The sequence below is a fragment of the Ananas comosus genome, linkage group 3, assembly GCF_001540865.1.
Source record: "Ananas comosus cultivar F153 linkage group 3, ASM154086v1, whole genome shotgun sequence".
NCBI lineage: Eukaryota > Viridiplantae > Streptophyta > Magnoliopsida > Poales > Bromeliaceae > Ananas > Ananas comosus.
The window spans coordinates 10,858,586-10,878,607 of NC_033623.1; the positions used below are offsets into that span (position 1 = coordinate 10,858,586).

A 20,022-nucleotide genomic window follows, 5' to 3' on the forward strand; every position below is an offset into this window, starting at 1 on the left:
AACTCACGTATTCACAGCACTCTAGTCCTTTTTGTCATCCTCGGTGGTCTCCTTAGCTCACCAATTAAGAGCCAACTTATTCTACCATCTAGAAGGTAAAAACATGTGAAATAAATTTATTTGAACTACTGATCACTCTAGATACGACTATTTTAAAATTTTAATTTTAATTTTAATACTTAATTTTTAAATTTATTTAATGATTCTTTCGATATAAAATTTAAGCTAATTATTTTTTAAATAAATTTATAATTACATAAATAATATGCATTTAAAATTTGAAGTTAAATAGTTATTAGTCGACTCAAATCAAATAAATTAAAAGACTATTTGAGATTATATAGTCAGATCAAAATGAGTGTCAGTTGAGGTAAACTTTATACATTTGGTTCACGCTACACACCAAAAGCATGCTTTTGATATGCTTATGTTATATATTCAACCGTAGGAGATTCCAGTAAGTATTTTGGTATAATGTTAAAATTGGATTAGATATGGTAAGAGGAGGACAATATATTTGCAAAACCTAAAGATATCATGGTCACGGGCTTGTAAGCGATCGATTTAGATGACAAAATACGATTTTTCGAATCCAATCCTGCGATCCCTGCACAATCCAATCCTATCCTTTCAGCAGGATGATTTAATCCGACCAAATTTGACAAACCCAACTTGTTATGATACAAGTTTAAATATAATTTTTTTGGAAAAACTTTAAATATCTCTGTATTTAACGCTTTATCACTTTAGTATCTTGTGGTTTAGAAAACATTATTTTAAAATTCTATGATATTACTTTTTTTCCTTCCCGTTAGTCCTTTTGTTAATTTTTTTCATTAAAGTATATAGGAAAAGCTTAGGATACCCCTTGCGTGGTTTATCAATTTTTTACTTTATAAAACTAAGTATTATTCAAGTAATATACTTTAAACTGTACGATACTAATGGACAAAAATGCTAAACCACATGGGATATTTGAAGTTTTTCTTTTATTTTTTATCCTATTCTATGTAGGGATGTCAACATGACAGATTCAAGGCAGGTTTTCAAAAATCCGAATCTAAATGTGAAACCTAAAACCGAAGGATTTTTAAAATCTCATCGAACCCAACCAAAAATTCAAAACCGAAATCCGAACTTAAAAGCCTGAATCTGAAATAATTATTTCGTTTTACCATATTTCAAAAATATATTATACTAAAATTCAAAATTTTAAAATATATATTCAAATATAATATCAAACATTTATATATATATTATATAATGTAAAATCAATTCGGGCTTGAATCGGGTACAAACAAAACTAATACTCAAATCTGAATCCATCCGTTTTTTGTTTTTTATGCCATATCCGAAACCAAATCTGTTCGGCGTCAAATAAACCCACTCCATTCAGATTGGGTTCGAGTAAATTTCAAGCAACCATATACTTTAACATCCCTAATCTTATCCGACCTGATCCTAGACACCTAATGGGCCCAATGGCTCATTTAAAGGCCCAAGATTCAATTCTCTTCACTCAAGTGAAAGGCACCATAAAAGGCCCAATGAAGTCCATGCACCAGATTAGGCCCATTAAAAAGCCCAAATTAGCCGTTTCTTTTTGTTTTGTTTTTTTTTTTTATTTCGGGAAAAACATTTTTTATTTTCATTTTTGTTTTTCCCTCTTTTGCAGCGGAGGAAAAGGATGTGAGGATTGTTAGTTACGCTTCGCCGATTCTTTATTGAATCCTTCAAACCCTTTCATTCTCATAATAGTCTCTGTTTTCTATTCCTTTTTTCGATTCGGCGAGGGTTTTGATTACTCTCAGGTAGATTCATAATTCATAGATTTGATTTTCTAATTCAAAATTCATAATAATTTGTTTTTTTTTTTGGTAATAAAAGATTTTCCCCTTTCTTTAAAATTTTCTGTGATAATGGTAGTAATCAATTAGGGATTCTTGAGAATTTTGTGCATTAAATTGTAATATTGCTGTTTTTTTGGATTGTTATTTTGTCTCAAGGATTGTTCCAAGCTCCCATGTGTTGAACAATAAATTTATAATGAAACCCTAGTACGGTACACATTTAACTAATGGATTTATGTCAGTTGAGGACAAATACTTTGTAAATTTTCCCTTCTGTTGTGTTAGATTATGCAGCGTAATACTTTGTGATAATTGAATTTGTATGTTCTAGGAAATTATTCTTCTCGAGTGGAATGAAGCAAAAAAAAAAAAAAAAGAAAAAGGATTAGGAATAACAGTAGTGATAATCAATCTTTAGGAGGAAGCAATGGAATCTTGTATTATTTATTTCAGTAGTTCATTTCTACTCTTCGTACCAGATCACTTCACGAAACCTTCGCAAATGCTGTTGTTTTACTAAAAGATTCTTGAGAAAAATTGTTTGCGTTTTTGTAGCGTGCAAATTAGGCTGTGTTAGTCTGTCACAATTTTCCGCCTTTAAGAATTAGTGCGCGAAAATCTCCGCTTCTGAGATTCGTTCTTTTTATCTCTTTTTTTGAGAAATGTAGGAATGCTGAGTGGTCATGCTGTTGGTTTTCATGAGAGAAGCAGTGAGGAGCTTCTACTGGCAGATCCTGTAGCAGAGATCGATGACGATGAAGAAGCACTTTCTGGAAAGGTGCTGTACAGAGCCTCTTTTGAGGAGCTTGCGAAAAACCATGTGCAATATGATACGCTCGTATGGTTTATGATATCACTATTGCTTGTTCTGGCGTGGGGAGTCGGCGTGCTTATGCTTCTTTATATTCCCTTCAAAAGATATGTGCTGCGGAAGGAGATCTCGTCGCGCACACTCTGCGTCACAGAAAACAAAATAGTTTACAAGGTAGTAATATTGTTTGTCTTTACTCTTTTGTGTTAGTCTTTGTGATTTTTGTGCATATTTAGCTGAAAGTCATGCAAAACTTGTAGGCTATGCGACCTTCCTTTATACCCTTCCTGGGGATTGTCAAAATTGAGAAGCAAATACCTCTTCATCTGGTTATTGATATCATCATTGAACAAGGTATAGGAGAATCAGATTATATACTACTTATATGCTTGGTTGCTGATTGCATGCTGTGTTTTGTATATCTTTGCCGTCTTTACATGATGTGATTGTAATAAATCTTTCTTTTGCTTGTGATTTCCTCTTTTTTTCATAAGTTTGGTTTAACTTCTACTCCGACTTTGGAGGATCCAAAGTGTTGTATGAAGTTGCATGCTCTCAAATCCTAACAGTCCCTCTTTTGTGTGCCCTTTGTCATCAAGTTGAAAAGAAAAGTAGGGAGAGATGATGAGTAACAGTTATTGATCATTTTTCTCCTTCAATGAATCCTTTGCACCTCTTATCATTCTTCCTTCTCCTTGTTCTAGGAGAACACTGAAAGTTTATTATCTATTGCTTGCAGGTTGTCTGCAATCCTCATATGGGTTACATACATTTAGAATTGAAAGTATAGCACACGGGAAAGCTGCCCCAGTGGATGAGCTTCAATTTCAAGGTGTTTCCAACCCAGAACTTCTAAGAAAGGTGACTATGAGCAATTAACAGTTTCATTAATAGCAAGTTTTTCATTAATAGATGACCTCCTCTCACTAAAAGCTTTTTGTCCTTTAAGTTACATTAAATACTTTCTTCCCATTGTTTTCAATCTCATTTTAGAGAATCCTTTTGTCTGTTCCTTTGTAGGCATGTTAGTTGTCATCTCGCGATTCAGACATTTCATTTTCTGTGAATGTCTCGTTGTCACAGTGCCCTTACCTTAATTCTTTTGCATTTACCAGATGATCTATGTTCGATCATTGGTCAAGCACCGTTTTTGTTTTCCCTTCCTTAATTTGGACCTCAAATTACGTAACATCGTATGGACTGACTGATCTTTGTTGTTGTCGATTGCTATGTCTTGCATTTTATGAAGGTTATCATCACAGAAGCTGCAAAGAGTATCCAAAGAGCTGGAAGTCGGAAATTTTCAGGTTATCCAGGAGAAGGTATTTTTACACCAAGAATGAGATCTCTGACTGAGATTCCATCAATTAGTAGATTGCAATCTCCTCCTAGAAAGGTATTGTTTTTCACTCTAGGTGTAATTTCTTTCTAATCTTGGGGCGTGTTTGGTTCGCTTCTTTTTCACCCTGGAATCGGAATCGGAATGGATAAATCCGTTTGTGGATGTTTGGTACGCGGGAGTTCCATTCCGATTTCGATTCCCGAGTGGAATGGGAATCCCCCAATCACCTCTTTTTTCAATCCGGCCTAGGAGGCCGGATTGAAAAGTGAATCCGGCCTAGGAGGCCGGATTGAAAAGTGAATCCGGACGGAATGAATATTTATTCGGATTAAATTTATTTTTTCAACTTTTTTAATTAAACTATGAGTTAAAATTTTAAAATTAAATATATAATTTTAAATTTTAATTTAAACTTAAATTAAAAATTAAAATTTAATCAAGTATTTCGAATCTAACTTATGAATTTGAATTTAAATTAAATTTTAATTTATATAAAATGTTTATTCAAATTTTATTTCAAACTTAAATTAAATTTATGTATTCAAATTAAATTTAAATTGTAATTTTAAATTTGAATTTGAATAAATCAAAATTTAGTTTCATATTTTAAATTATCCACTCAACTTCAAAGTTTAATTTTTTAAAAAAATAGATTTAAAATTTTGACATTATTTCAAAATTTTGATGTAAATTTTTAATATTTAATTTTTAATTTGAATTTAAATTAATATATTATAAAGATAATGTTAGTATATTAATTTGATTACATTTTTTATATCCATCTGAACCAAACACCAACAATGGGAATGATTTATTCCAATTCCGATTCAGGTGATGAACCAAACAGAATTAGGTAATGAGTCATTCCGATTCCGATTCCAGCTTATTTTGATTCCGATTCCGATTTCAATTCCGACTTCGAACCAAACGCGCCCTTGATGTTTAACTTCTAAGCAGAATGGTATTTCTTTTTCTTTTTTTTTTTATACTCTAGTCTGCTGCTTCTTCAAGATCTAGTTATCATAGTTTTCCTTGATATAGTCAACTTAAACAATTCATCTATTGATTTTTTTGGTTCCAAGGGGTGAATTTTCAAGCAGATTAATTAGCATGAAATATTCTATCTTTAGCCATTTTCACTTGTCTCTTCCCCTATTTGTTCGACACGAGCCCTATTTGGTGTTTGTGCTTTTCGTCATACTGGTGGGCTATTCCAATTCATTGATTTCTGTGTAGGAGAAGCATTTGTCAATCCTTTTTAAGCATTGCGTAATTGCTTGTCTATTCTGCAGTTAAAGGACTTGTTTCTATGTCCGAAATACAAGAAAATATTGTATCATATATGCTAAATTAAATCCGCAGGTTAAAGCTTCACCAAGGCATGCTTTGTTCGACGCTGGACGTGTAATTTCTAGTGACGTCTTGCTACGTAAACTTGAAGAAATTATCCAATCCCTGAAGGTAGGAAATCAAAATTTCTACCTGTAAATTTGTTACTTCATCCTCATTCATTCTGGATTGTCCGTAACTTATTTTCTTTTCTCGCGTTGTGTTGAACAGAAAATTGAATCTCTTGTGGTAGGGTCGCGTTCGTAATAAGCATTACATGAAGACTGGGGAGCTGCTATTTTGTTTCCCTTTTTTCGATACCTTTCCCTTTTGCCATCTGCATTTGAATGGGGCTTCCGAATCTTTGTTTGTCGGAAAACGTGCTAGTTCTTGTATGTAATCTTCAAATCAAGTAGAAGGAGAATGTATTGGCAAATGTAAAATGTCGAGCCATTTTCGCATAGTACTTCTTTCTAGTTATGCTATTTGGCGCTCTTAAGGGGTTGTTTGTTTCTATATAAAAACTATGAAAAATAGTTTTTGATTGAAAAAAGAAATTCAGAGGAAAAAGAGTTTTCCACTCTATAGTGTTTGATTTTTTGAAAAAAAATAATTTTCCAGCTATACTTGTTTGGTTTATAGGAAAGAAAACACGAGCCAGAAACTATTATATATATATTTTTAAATAATATGTTTTATATTTTATTTATGCATAATAAGCACAGTTGAGCCGCGATTTTTCTCTCCTCTCCTTTTGTTTTCCGCCGCTTGCATGCGGAAAACAAAAGCAAAAATTTTCTCCAAAAACATGTAAAGCATTTTCCATCGGAAATTATTTTACAGCGAACTAAACAGTCCGAAAACCAATTTTAAACTGAAAAATTATTTTCAACTTTTAGACAACCGAAGTTCTGTGTTGATTATTTTACATTACGACCGGCAGAGTAAGTCTTACGTTCTTGTGCGATTGAGACAAGTTGCAGATACGTTATTTTCTGCTGCCGGCTTTGAAACGTTTGTTTCTTGTTGAATGCTTATCTTTCCTTTGACTACTAAAAATATTTTGATGTTCCTGGAAAATGGTACTAGCAAGGACTTCTCGTAAAGCTGTTTAAGGAAGTATTGGTGGGTTTTTCACTAAACTAGTCTCAGTAATTTTTTAACTGGAGCAGAAGACAAAATGTCTAGCTTCAGTTTAAAACTACAATGTGGAAAAGCACCCCTGCTTCCACGCTTTGCAAGGTCTGAAGAATATAAAAACATTTTTAATGTTTGCCAGAGAACTAGATACTAAATTAGCTTTTATGACCTACAGCCTCTACTATAAAATTACAAATTTTGCTTGCAAATGCTAAACTGTTTTCATCTTCTTTCTGAGATTTTTAACTGATGATGGAAATACAAATTACTTGAGAAGTAGATTTATAAATACATTATTTGAAATGTCCAGAAACCACTTTGAAAAATCCCATATACCTCTCGTCTCTTACCATTCACTAACCAGTTCATCAACTTTCTAAAATCCTGGTCGAATTCCAGAATATCTTACTTAGTATATCTTTTTAATTTACTCAAGAAACATGCAGGACACAACAAATAAGAAAGATGATCGAATATCCTTTCGACCTTCAAATTATTATTTTTTTTCAAAATAAAACAAATTAATCTATAAATAAAATAAGCTATGCTATCCAATAATGGAAGTGAAAGTTTTCAAAAACAAAAATCAAACTCTTCACTTATAATCATATAAACAAAAATTATATTACTAAGCATTATGATAAGAGAAGAGAGCATTTGACAGCATTTCACCAAGTCCTAACATATATAATCCCACCCTGCGGACAATAACAAGCATATGTCGAAAACCAATACAGTAAAATTCCAGGGATGATTTATATGGATGAAAATGCATTTGTTCCCCCTTATTTCTCCTACTCTTTGGGGACTTCATCTACACCAGCATCCTTTACTTCACCTTCCTTTGATCCTGTATTAGTATACTCTGCTTCCTCTACTAGGTCTCTAGGTCCATTCTCAGCCTCCCCAGCCTTCTGATCTTTGTCTTCACTGCTTGCTGGCCCATTCTCCCGCGTCTCGGCAGCATCGCTTGCTTGACAGTCGCTAGGGCTGACATCAGCACCTTTTTCCGATGGTTCCGAGGGATTACTAGGATCTGCGTCTGTGACGGGGACAGATTTCTTGATCGTTCCGACCTTCACGTACTTGCTCATGAATTTGTACTCCCAGTCCTGCAAGGCCTCCAGCTCAAAGGGTCCGAGGCCGGAGATATCGCCCGTCAGATCCTTTTGCTCGAAGGACATCTTGGCAAGTGCTCTGCTCGCATCTCTGCCGGCGAAGAGCGCGTACGGGCCACCAGGTCCATAAAACATCCTGTAATGGGACAAAGAAGCAGGAACAAAAAGAACATAAACAATCGAAGATTAGGGCACTGACAATAAAATATTCAAGTTGCATTTTAATAAGAGACAAGAAGCTTCATCTATGTACGCAAGCAAAATGGGGAAGATTACTTCAGTTTACAGGTCAAGACACAACAGAAACTAGTAAAAAATGGGAAATTAATTGTTGAAAACAATGCTAATTTTCCCTATTTATCATAGAATAAGTTATTCACGAAAAGCCGAAAATACATCCGGCGGAAGAAGCAGCAGATATAATTAAAGAAGAATGTAACATCACGAAGTAGCTCATTAAAATGTAGAACAGACGAGGTAACGCTGAAGCAACGCCTTGTAAACACCAAAAGAATCGGAAAAGTCTTTGTTAGCAACTCGAAAATTTCTGTTTCCTATATCCTCTACACGTCGGTACGGAAATCTTGGAGCTACTCAGATTTCCCTGGGAGACGACGATCTCCAAATCTAACTCTCATGGTCCTCAAAATCAGTTAATGTTCCCAGTAATTGAAATTCAATCCTCAACTTAGGCACTTTCGCAGTTCAAAGGCTCTTCTAATCATAATGTGTCGAAACATCAAAGAAACTTCATGAACATAACATCAGCTGCATGATCTGCTATATTAGCAATCTCCTAACAGAGATTGATGTACTACGCGCACTCCCTCGTTTGCAGCGTCTTCTTTGATGAGCCACAGAACTGAAGGAAATTATACGCCATTTAGATGCACCGAGATATCGCGGTTTGGATTAATTATGACGAGAATAGCTCATGTCACCAATAAAAATCAAATTTTCACTAACCAAGCACTACCACAGCACACAAACTAAAAACATCTTCATGTAATAGCCCATGTCTCCAATAATCAAAACATCCACCTAATGCACAACCAACCGCTATTTCAATTGATTTCACATCGTAACAAGCCGAAAAAATTGCCAAAAACGCGTATGAACATTAAAAACAAAAGAATTTATAGCAAAAGTTGAACGGAATATACATAATCAACACTAGATCACTAGATTAAGCAAAGAAAGAGTCGAAAATTGAACCCTAAGCCAGAATCTGAGACGATAAACCCTAAACCCTAATCGGAGCTGAGCGTCAGAGATCGAGAGATCAAAGTGGGCATGGAAACGAGAGAGAGAGAGAGAGAGAGAGGGACCTGCTTTGGGAGACGTCGTAGATCTGGCCCTTGATGGCCATGAGGAGGGGCTTCTTGGAATCGGAGCCATCGAAGGCCCTGAGCTCCTCCTCCGTGACCTCGCCGAGCTCGACGGGGGGAGGGAGGGGCTCCGCCGCGTCCTCGGCCTCGCTCCCCGCCTCCCTCCTCCGCGGCGGCGGCGGCGGCGGCCCCTGGAGTAGCCCCGCCGCCACGTGGTAGAGCGCGGCGGCGACCGCCACCGCCGTGAAGAGCGCCGCCGGGGAGAGCCCCGTGTACGCCGCGATCGCCTGCTTCAGCGTCTCCCACATCTCCCCCACCCCCACCATTTCTCTCCAACTACGGAGCTCGTGAGGACTCTCTCTCTCTCTCTCTCTCTTGCGCGTGATATTTGAGTACGCGGAAGTGAGGAGGGAGGAATAGAGGAAGAGATTGGGTGTGGGGGTGGGGTTGGGGATGCGGTTTTATGTATGGTAGGTAAAGATTCGGGTACGCACAATGCTAGTGCCGGAGAATTAGGTGAAGGGGCGCTGTAAGTGAACGACCGGCCAAATACGGCTCTCCTCCCCAAAAGATACGAACACCCGAAAAGTACCCAAAAAAACACAGGGCCCAAATTCCCCTGGGCCAGTGTGCGGTAAATTTATTATATAACACTTACACTACATTATTATTTATTAACCAATCATATTTTTTTTTTTAAATACAATAAATATTTTTTAACTACATTATTATTAATCAGCCAATCATTTTTTTAAAAAATACAATAAATATTTTTTTAATAACCATCAAAAGAAAATAAGCTAATTGATTGGAGACGCCATACCAGCAATATAATTGATACATTCTAGACTTTTTTTTCTCGTCTATAGTGTTTGCGTCATTTTAAAAATTATTTTGATATAAATTTTAATTTGCTCCTGTGATTTACCTCATTTTTACTGTATTATCCTATATAGTTTAAAAAATTGCATTAGTTATTCTGTGATTATATTTATTTTTATCTAAAAAATAAACTATCACATAGAATAGCTAAGTAAATTTTTTTAATAATTAAATGTAATTTTTGAGATCACAAGAAAATAAAATAATAATAAGCTAAATTATAGGGGATATAACTTTTTGAAGCATGCAATGATAAAATAAAAATAAGCTAAACCATAGGGCGGCAATTTGAAATTAATTAGTATTCAATTTGGATGCATGAATACTTTATTTGAAATATCATTCTAATTTACACAACAATCATATAATATTTAGTATGTAAAGAGTATGACCAAATATCTAGAATAGATACTATATTCGTTCTTTAACTTATTGATCAGAATACAATTAATCATCTTATAGGTACAAATATGTTATCCTAACAAATTATCAATGATAAAATTATCAATGATAAAATCTTCTAAGTAAAAAAAATTAAAATAATAATTTCTAATTATACANAAAAAAAAACAAAGAGAAAATAAAGATTTTGATAATATAGTAGTAATAAAATTACTAAATTACTCATGTATTAAAAGATAAAAATATCCTTCTTTGAGATACCTGGTGATCGGTACTTCTCCCAAAGTAACATGCTATTGTAGGTCATAATTTTAAAAAAAATTAAATCTGAGCCGTTGAAGTGGAGATTTAATTTTTTTTAAATTGTGACCTGCAATAGCAGATTATTTTGAGAAAGGTACCGGTTATCAGGTACCCCAATGAGAGATATTTTTGTCTTTTAATACGCGAGTAGTTAAGTAATTCATTCTACAATATTATCAAAATCTTTCTACTCTCTTTGTTTCCTTTTTTTCTCTCTATCTTTCCTCTCCAGCTACATATATTTCGTCAATTCATATAAGAAAAGTTTAAAATTATTTGACAACATGATCTTAAAAGATAATTTTTCTTTTCTCTTTGTTTAAAATTATGTTTAAAATATTTATTAGCTTGAACGGTTAAAATGCTATTCTATTTAAAATGTTTATTATCTTTAACAGTTCCAAATTGTTCTTAATCTTATTCAATTTAATAGGTTGAACTCAAACGATTGATAGATTAGATTAAGATCTAATCAGTCGAATCAATCAGTTCAATCTGATTTTTAAATTATTAATACTAATTTAATTAAAATGAATAATAAAAGTTAGGAAGCTAATTGTAAACCAAAAGGTAAAGAACTAAAATTTAAAAAATCAACTAAAAGCTGAAAAATTTTAAAGGTCAGAGTCAAAATCAATTTAATAAATCAAATTAATTAGACGGATCAAATTGATAAAATATACAAATTAATAGTCTATATTTAAATTATGATACATGATCTCATTATCATAAAAGATCAATTTTTACTATTAAAGTTTGAATTAATTTTGCCCATACAATTCTATTCTAACAATAAGTTTGAATTATACCCTATATTTCTAATCAATTATTCACATTAAAATTTTTTAAATAGTGATAAAAAATTAATATCTAAATTAGAAAAATTCCAAAAAATTTTTAAACATATTAAATATGTTGAATTTATATATTTACCCCTATGCAATTTTTTTAAATTAGTAATACAAAATTAATGTCTAAACAAGAGGAATTCAAAATTTTGNGACAATGATGTACACAATTTGATGAGAAAAATCTTAATTAAGAAAGAAGGAAACAAGGGGAATAAGATAATTACAAGTTGAGGTCACATGATATCAATTAATTCTTTAACAAGGCACAAGTATAATTTGCCCTGTGGCCTTGATGCAGGGAACTTATCCTAATTGAATTCAAATTTCTTACACAAAAATATATCTTCATTTGCTTAGGTTAAATCACATGATATAGAACTTGTCGAAAGTGTGAAGTTAATTTTTGTCTATTATCATAGATAATTGCTACGTCATCTATATTATGGGACTGTTTGGTTTACTCATTTTATTTGATTTTCTATAGCTACAACTGCTACAATTATATATATTTATTCTCTTTGGTAGTTTGAAAATGTCTTTTCTCTCAAATTGGAGGATTTGATTTTTTTTTTTTTTTTTTNTGACATTTGTAAAATTTAAATGTTTAATATTAAATATTTAATATTTAAATTCAATGTATTTAGAAATAGTACTATTTCTAAAATTTCTATAATTTAAATTAATGCCTAAATTAGAGAAACGCTAAAATTCCTAAAATAAATGGCTAAATTAATGCCTAAATTTGGGATATCAATCAATTTCTAAAATTAGTAAAAACTTAATCCCTAAGTTTAGGATATCAATGAAAAATTTATTTAAATATTTCATTGTTTAATTACAAAAATAACGAAGTAACCCTTTTACCTGCTATATGTTAAAATTACATCTTTACCTCCATTGATCAATGGTTAAGATTTTTTTTATTTTTTATAAAATAAAGTACCGAATCATTTCTCATTGAATTTTACCAAGAGTCGGTAGTAGAAAAAATATTATTCATTTTAACTTCAGTATCAGTAAAAATCAATCTCAACTTGACAATCAATTAATAAGTAAATAAACAGGCCCTTTGAGTACCTTGGAATATCATGCATCTCACAATTCCAAAACTTCGAGTAATTGCAAGAGCTCAATATTTTCAATTTTACATATTTTAACTTTAAATTTCAGTTTCTAAATTTTAAATTTTACATTCTATATTCAAATTTTGAATTTTAAAATTTAAAATATAAAATCTAATATTTGAAACCTAAAATTTTAAATTTGATATTTGATATTTAAAAGTTAAAAATAATATTTAAAATCTATGTCTGAAAGATGTTTATTTGAAATTCATCAATTTAGGATTTTAAATTTGAATGATAGTTTAAAATTCTACTATAAAATTAAAATTAAAATTTAAAATTTAAATCAAAAATCAAACTGAGATTTTAGATTATCGATGTTGATCCGCCGCGAAGCGCGGGCCCTAAACTAGTAGTACATTAATAATTGTGTGTAATCAAATAGCCTCTATACCGAGCATATAGATTATAGATGATCACAACAATGTATGAAAATTTACCTCTCAAAAGAAGAGATAAAAATAGCCTCACTGTTGGTAGCAAAGATTATAGCTGCAGTTTATAATTTTTCTTAAAATACTTCTCCGATTTAGAATTTTTTTTAAAAAAACCCGTTAGCAAAGTGTAAATTTCCAATCATACTGTAAAAAAAGAAAATTCCAATTCAAAATGAGTTGAGCTTTGAAGAGGTTAATGGCAACAAAATTTGTTATGTATCTCATACAAAAATAAAGAGGGGTGAAATTATTTTAGACCGTAAATTCAATTTCCTTGTTTGGTTCATTGTAAACAAAATTCGCCCGTAACTCTATTTCTCCAGAGAACGCCGTTATTGGTTTTGCCTTGGGTGATGATGAAGTTATTTACAAGAGAGACGGATAGAAAATATAATAAAGAAAAATAACTGCTGTAATTTTTTTTTTAATCTTTTTATATACCAGTGTGAAAATTTTAAAAAAATAAAAAGGGATAATTGTATTTCTAAATTCTAAAGTCGTTGACTTGGACCGCGGTAGAAAAAATATTATTCATTTGAATTTCAGTAAAAGTAAAAATCATTTTTAACTTAAGAATCAATTATTTACCAGTAAACAAACAGGCCCTTCGAGTTGGAATATCATGCATGTCACAATTCCACGACTTCGAGTAATTGCAAGAGCTCAATATTTTTGTTCCACCCACTAGCTATAAGGTGATGCCTTGTTATTGAATTAAATTTTTTTTCAATGCTTTAGTACACTTTCTAAAAAAAAAATTATAATAAAACAAGAATAAAAAAACTATATCAAGAGTAGTCCTTCATAATTGGTACAAGTGAGAAATATTTGGCAGCATATAGAAAAGACAATTCAGCTTTTATTTATTAAAATTGATTAACCTACATATCATTACATTTCAGCCATCAGTTGCGTTTATTTTTGACATCTTTTTCTTAAGTCTTGCAAACCATACTCTAGAGGTTACATAGAGACTGTCATACAAGCTGTCTACGTATCGGAACCACCAAATTCTAAATCTTTTATTTACCAACAAAACTCCAGAAATAGCCCAAAACCCAACTGCAAATCCTGCTATTGTAATAAGGCAGAGGCGTAAGATCTCTTTTCGATTTTCGTCTGCATCTTCTGAAACATTAGTTGGAGTTTGACTTGGCTGGTCTGTGCAACTCACATTTATTTGGAATCCGCAAAGATATTGGTTTCCGACATATATTTTAGGGTCTACAAATGTGTTCATTTGCTTTCCTGTCGGAATTCTTCCCGAGAAGTTGTTGTAAGATAAGTCCAAGAAGTCCAAGAAGCTTAAGTTGGACAAGCTAGAAGGAATTGCTCCTGATAACTTGTTTCTCGACAAGTCAAGATATTCTAGTTCCATCATATCGCCTATATTGGACGGTACTTGTCCCGTTAGATCATTACTCGACAAATCGAATACCAACAATCCGAGAAGATTTGTTAGTTCATCAGGTATGCGTCCTGACAAGCTATTCCTAGAGAGATCCAAGATCGTCATCTGCGAAAGAAGAATGCTACCATATCGATCTTCTCTTCCTTTGATGTCCAAAATCATATTCTCACCATAATTACCAGTTGTGATGTTTAGGATAGATCGAATGTTTGTAAGAGGGTTCCTCATAGCCATGAAGTTGCCGAAGGTCATCGGTATCGACCCTGAAAGCTTGTTGTTTGAGAGGTCTAAGATTCGGAGAACAGTAAGATTAGAGAGTTCCATTGGAATTTGGCCGACAAACTTGTTTGATTTAAAGCTAAGAATCTTCAGAGACGAGAGCTCTCCAAGCCAGATTGGTATCCTTCCTGTAAACATGTTACCGCCAAGATCAAGAGTATCCAGCTTCTTGCAGGTCTTTAAGGATGGGGGAAGCTCTCCAGATAAACTGTTTTTCCTTAGGTGCAAGTGTTGAAACTGAGGCGATTCACAAAGCCACTTGGGTATTCCTCCGGAAAGATTATTATTTGAAAGATCCAAACCTACTAATTGAGTATTATTTTGACAGTTTGGAAGCTCTCCTGATAAATTGTTGTTTGAGATTGATATGGTAATCAATTGTGAATTACACATAGAAGAGGGGATCCCGCCATTTATTTTATTCATCGCCAGCGCAAGCATTCTTAAATTAGGCATTAGCTGAAAAATACCATCAGGAATAGGACCCATAAATGAATTGTTTGACAAATCCAATTCTGCTGTGTTTGACGGGAAAATGGGCACTGGTCCCTCAAAGAAGTTGGAACTTAAATCAATAGATAAATCTGTATCATCACTAAATTTTATTGCGTTGGGTATCACACCATGTAGCTCATTATTAGCGAGAAAAACGGTTGAAAGATTGGTCATTGAGTTCCAAAACCAATTTGGCACTGAATCTGAAATCCCCGTGGAAGATAGATCGAGGTGGGCTAGAGACTTCTGAGTCTGTAGCCATGAGGGAAACTGGGGGCCTAATTTACAGCCACTGAAGTCCAAATAATCGAGTTGGAAAGGAGGAACCCAGTTGTAACTCAGATTCAAATCCAAGGAGTTGGAATTCAGGTCCATATCCTCTAACTCTGTAAGATTAGAAAAATGATATTCTGAAATAACTCCGATGAGAGCGTTGGAGCTAAGAGCCAAATATTTTACCTCACTAAGGTTTCCAAGGCATTCCGGAACAGTGCCATTTAGCTTATTGTTATATAAGAATAACACCTGTAAGGTGGATAGTTTACAAAAAGACGTGGGGATCGAACCGGAAAGTGAGTTAAATGAAAGATCAAGAATATATAGATTGTTCAGGTCACCGATCCAATCCGGCATGTTGCCACTTAGAGAAGTATTACGTAAGTCCAACTCTTGCAAACTGTTTTTGATACACCCAGAAAAAGACGCTTTGAATACGTCTAATTGGGAATTAATTGTGGAACCTGAAAAATCTAGCGTGCCAAGCTCGCAGAGATTGCTCAAACTAGACGGTATCCCGGCATCAATGTCAACATCCTCTAGTTCAAGAAACATGAGCGAAGTCAAGTTTCCAATTCCAGATGGGATGAGCTCAGTAAATTCGCTTGCACTGAGATAAAGAAACTGAAGGGAAGTAATTCTAAACAACCACTCGGGTAAGCTAGAATTTACTTTGCTGTTATTAGAAAAATCCCAAAGTGATGCGCCAGAAAGATCCAAAAGGGAGAGAGAGGTAAAATTGACAAACGGGAGGGATTGTGGGAAGTTATCGAATTGGCAGCCCGCCAAACCAATGTCTTGTACTAAAGGAAGCATGTTCAATGCTAGTAGCCAATTAGAGGTATTCTCAATCGAAGAGCCGCTCATATCGAAATGAAGTAGAGAGGTAAGTTGAGAAAGCCAATCAGCACTACTCGATGTAAGATAGTTACCGGAAAGATCGAGGGTTTGAAGTCTTGATAGGTTTCCGAGCTGAGTGGGTACCACCCCACAAAAGTTCGAAGACGAGAGGCTGAGATACTTTTAACTTCTTGAACGAACCGATCCACGGCGGAATCGAGAGGCATGCAAGGTCAATGTAGCTGAGATCCAAGTAGCTCAGCTGCTTAAGATGAAGCAAAGAAGGATCGAATTTGCTGCCGGCAAACGGCCACCCTTGAAGATCTAAAAGCACGACATGTCCGGTTCGGTTGTCGCACTCCACGCCCTCCCATTTGCAGCAATCGTTTCCCTCCCAAGGAGAGAAGCCAGCTGCAGTTTGGTTGAAATCTCTGGCGAACTTCAGAAGTGCTTCTCTCTCGGCATCTGGGCAACTTAATGCCGTTGCAAATGCGAACGAGAGGAATAGCAGCAAAGCTCTTATTATTGCTTCGTAATCCATTCTCAGATTTTGTTATTTATATATATATATTTGTAATTTTCTTTTGTGCTGGCTTGTGTACCAATGCATGTAATGTAAATATATAGTTAGCGAAAGCTTGTAGGCTTAAGATGAGGTTATTGATTTCCAAGACGACTTTTCTTTGCAGAAATAGCTTTCAAGATGACTTGACTTCACTTGACTTAAGAGTCTACACTTGAATTTAGAGAACTGCAATTTAAGAGAAATTAGAAATAGCCAGTATCCTGATCAGGTCGCATTAATTTAATTATCCAATACCAAAGTCAAGATCGAGTATCTTACAATGATACACTAATGTAGTTCAATTTTTTATAACTAGAGGGTTCAATTTAGGAGATCAATTATTATTGCAGGCCTATTCAATCCCGCAATAATAATTTATACTTATTTTACATGTAACTTTTTTTTTTTTTTTTTAGGTGGCCGGTTCCGATGGCTCGTCGAATACAAAAAAGAAGACGACAGGGATTAAACAGGGAGCACCCTATTTGAGAGTAAACAAAATACAAAATACAAAATACAAAATACATGGTAATAGGATAACAGTGAATAAGCTTCACACTCCTCCATTTCTCCCTAATCCCTCAGGAATGAATTCCAAAGGTTAACAGAGGATAACACTTTATTACCCACTTCGTCGCTTGCCGTACAAGCATTCACTAACATTTTACATGTAACTTTTATTACCTTCGATGAAACGTATAAGCAATATTCTACAAATTCCTTTCAAAAAAAAATAATAAAGTCAAGATCCTACGCTTATATTAATTTCATGAATCAAATATTATTGAAAATTTATAGGGGTCACGTAATCCCTTGCGTTATCAAGACAGTGACGAATCAACATAGTATTTGAAACTGCATGTATTTTACTTAGCTAACAAAATTCTATAGGCAGAAAAGACAATAACATCAATTTCCAAGATGTTAGTGAATGCTTGTATACTAATATGAGGTCATTAATTTCCAAGATGACTTTTCTTTGCAGAAAATACTTGAAAGTTGACTTGACTTGAGTTAACTTTAAAGACGACTTGACCAACGCTTGACTTATACTTCACTTGAGTTTAATTTGAATTTAGAGAACTACTATTTAGTAGAAATACAATCATGTTCTACAGATGATTCAACAAAATTTTAAAATACAAAAAAAGAGCAAAATACAAAAGTGCACATTATTCAATGTAATAATTATTGATTGCAAGTGGTGAGACCTCTTTATAGGATTGTTAACTCTCATTTCGTTTTCTTTTTGATATTTTGATAAACATATTTCTTCCGCATTTTCTTGTTGATATTTTAATAGACATTATTTCTCCTGTATTTTAACGTGGAGACCATGTGGAAACACTAATCCTGGGCACCTCACAGGATCTCCTCCGTTGATCACACTCCGCTTGAAAACACTAGTTAAATGGGCAATGCTATTATTACCAATTAATTAAAAATAAAATTAAATTGATAAAATCATCAAGAATAACTTATATACACAACGAAAATCAAATAATGGAGATCGAGTGAATTAATGCACTTTAACTATTGACTCTATTATTCATATTATTTCTTATTTTCTGGGCTAAATTACAGCAAAAATCTCTTGCACTTCACAATTGTCTGAATTAGGTTAAAAAAATTAAAATAATTGTTGAACTCTGTTGTAAAATATATACATATTTTTTATGAGATAAAATATTATTGTAATAACTTGACCTTTTTGGATCTTTCGTTTCACAATGTATTATATTCTAGAAATCTTTCTTATTTCTTATACAAAATATTCAAATCGTCATCATGTTACTGAAGTTGGAAAATTGTAAGAGGGGTTGGTGATGTCCTGAAATTATCATTAATTTCCAACTAATAGGCAAACTATAATATCATCGATTAGAAAGTTTTATTATTTCCATATTTAATGGGAATAGTAAGTAGTCTATTATTAAGATTATCTCCGTAACTCTGTAGCAATCTTTGTTGCAATTTTTGCCAAAATTCAGTCTTCGTAAAATAATTTATTCAGCTAATATGCTACGAATTTGTGCATGTGCTAGGGGAAGGAGATTATTAGCTTAAATGAGTGAGAATTCCGACTTGCGGCGGGAGCCTAGGTTATGCCGAGTCAGTTCAAAATGGCGGGAGGTTGGATTGTGCCGAGTCATGTTCGAAGTGGAGTGATGTTGAGTGGGCCGAGTCACAATCGAAACCTATTGGTGCTATATCTATATGCTTCAAGTGAATTGATTACATATTTATAATAGTTCAAGCATTTTGAATTAATGATTAGCACTAATAATTCAACACGGGGTACTCGATTTTCCTTCTTCTACTCATCTTCTTCATTGAACCTTTAACTGAGCTTTATGATTCTCCTTCCTTACATTGCTCTATTTTCTGATCTCTAAGAGCTTTCGTAGCTCACATTGCACTATCTTGGAGACATGCTGACTATGTATCTCGTGTCGTTGTAACGCTAGAAGTAATCGTCGGAACTTGCCGTGTGAAGGGACAAGTTACTTTTAGGATAGTGTCTAACACCTCTCGACCCACAGGCTTTATCTAAATTTTTTATCTCTATAATATTTTGTCATTGATTCTTACATACAATCTTTCAAAATAGTTCTTTAAGTATTTTTAAATCAAAATATTTAAAAAGCATAATTTCTGCTAGAAGAATGTAATTTACCTGAATTATGGATTATTTTGAGTCGATTGTCCAATTTTTTTAAATTTTAATTTTATTATCCAACCTTTTCAATTTATTTGATTTAAGGTAGTTGATACTACTTTGACTTAAAAATTTAAGCTAATTACTATTTAGTAAATTTATAGTTGCAAGATTTACATGAATAATCTTTAAAAATATTAATATAGGAGCAGTAATTGTATGAATCTGAGCCTAAAAGTCATTGAAACTGGGCGAACGAATTAGAAGGCAATGTAAACAATGATGTGCACCATTTGATTAGGAAAATCTTAATTAAGTAAAAAGGAAAAAAAATGAAAAAAAAAAAATAATTACAAGAAGAGGTCACATGAAATCAATTAAATCTTCAATAAGGCACGAGTATATATAATTGCCCAATGGCCTTGTTAAATATGTCTTGAATTTTTTTGGACCCGAATCAAATTGCGACACGGCCCAAAATTTTATGGAGGAAAATTAAGAGGACTGATAATTTATAATTATCCTAATTCTAGGGTTATCCCCCTTTATATCCAAACGCTAATTTTTTTATCCAAGAATA

The 20,022-nt window shown here is 33.4% G+C and overlaps 3 protein-coding genes across 3 annotated transcripts; 1 reads left to right on the top strand and 2 right to left on the bottom strand.

The window, feature by feature from the left end:
- Nucleotides 1,644-5,846, top strand: LOC109707126. The gene is made up of 7 exons (XM_020228221.1): nucleotides 1,644-1,811; nucleotides 2,519-2,835; nucleotides 2,922-3,015; nucleotides 3,401-3,522; nucleotides 3,911-4,057; nucleotides 5,366-5,464; nucleotides 5,564-5,846. Exons 2-7 carry the CDS (start codon nucleotides 2,521-2,523, stop codon nucleotides 5,597-5,599), a joined length of 813 nt encoding a protein of 270 aa, XP_020083810.1. The 5' UTR covers nucleotides 1,644-1,811; nucleotides 2,519-2,520; the 3' UTR covers nucleotides 5,600-5,846.
- On the bottom strand, nucleotides 7,043-9,372 carry LOC109708229 (membrane steroid-binding protein 2-like). The gene is made up of 2 exons (XM_020229880.1): nucleotides 8,919-9,372; nucleotides 7,043-7,726 (listed from the first exon to the last, which is right to left on the bottom strand). Exons 1-2 carry the CDS (start codon nucleotides 9,242-9,244, stop codon nucleotides 7,267-7,269), a joined length of 786 nt encoding a protein of 261 aa, XP_020085469.1. The 5' UTR covers nucleotides 9,245-9,372; the 3' UTR covers nucleotides 7,043-7,266.
- On the bottom strand, nucleotides 13,757-16,270 carry LOC109707183 (LRR receptor-like serine/threonine-protein kinase GSO1). The gene has a single exon (XM_020228305.1). The coding sequence runs from the start codon at nucleotides 16,243-16,245 to the stop codon at nucleotides 13,816-13,818; it is 2,430 nt and encodes an 809-aa protein (XP_020083894.1). The 5' UTR covers nucleotides 16,246-16,270; the 3' UTR covers nucleotides 13,757-13,815.

Excerpts from the sequence above, each read along its gene's own strand:
- LOC109707183 (XM_020228305.1), bottom strand. The coding sequence starts at position 16,245 with ATGAGCGGCTCTTCGATTGAGAATACCTCTAATTGGCTACTAGCATTG.
- LOC109707126 (XM_020228221.1), top strand. The coding sequence starts at position 2,521 with ATGCTGAGTGGTCATGCTGTTGGTTTTCATGAGAGAAGCAGTGAGGAG. Across the intron at positions 3,523-3,910 it reads ACCCAGAACTTCTAAGAAAG|GTTATCATCACAGAAGCTGC; the intron begins GTGACTATGAGC and ends CATTTTATGAAG. Across the intron at positions 4,058-5,365 it reads TGCAATCTCCTCCTAGAAAG|GTTAAAGCTTCACCAAGGCA; the intron begins GTATTGTTTTTC and ends TTAAATCCGCAG.
- LOC109708229 (XM_020229880.1), bottom strand. The coding sequence starts at position 9,244 with ATGGTGGGGGTGGGGGAGATGTGGGAGACGCTGAAGCAGGCGATCGCG. Across the intron at positions 7,727-8,918 it reads TACGACGTCTCCCAAAGCAG|GATGTTTTATGGACCTGGTG; the intron begins GTCCCTCTCTCT and ends GTCCCATTACAG.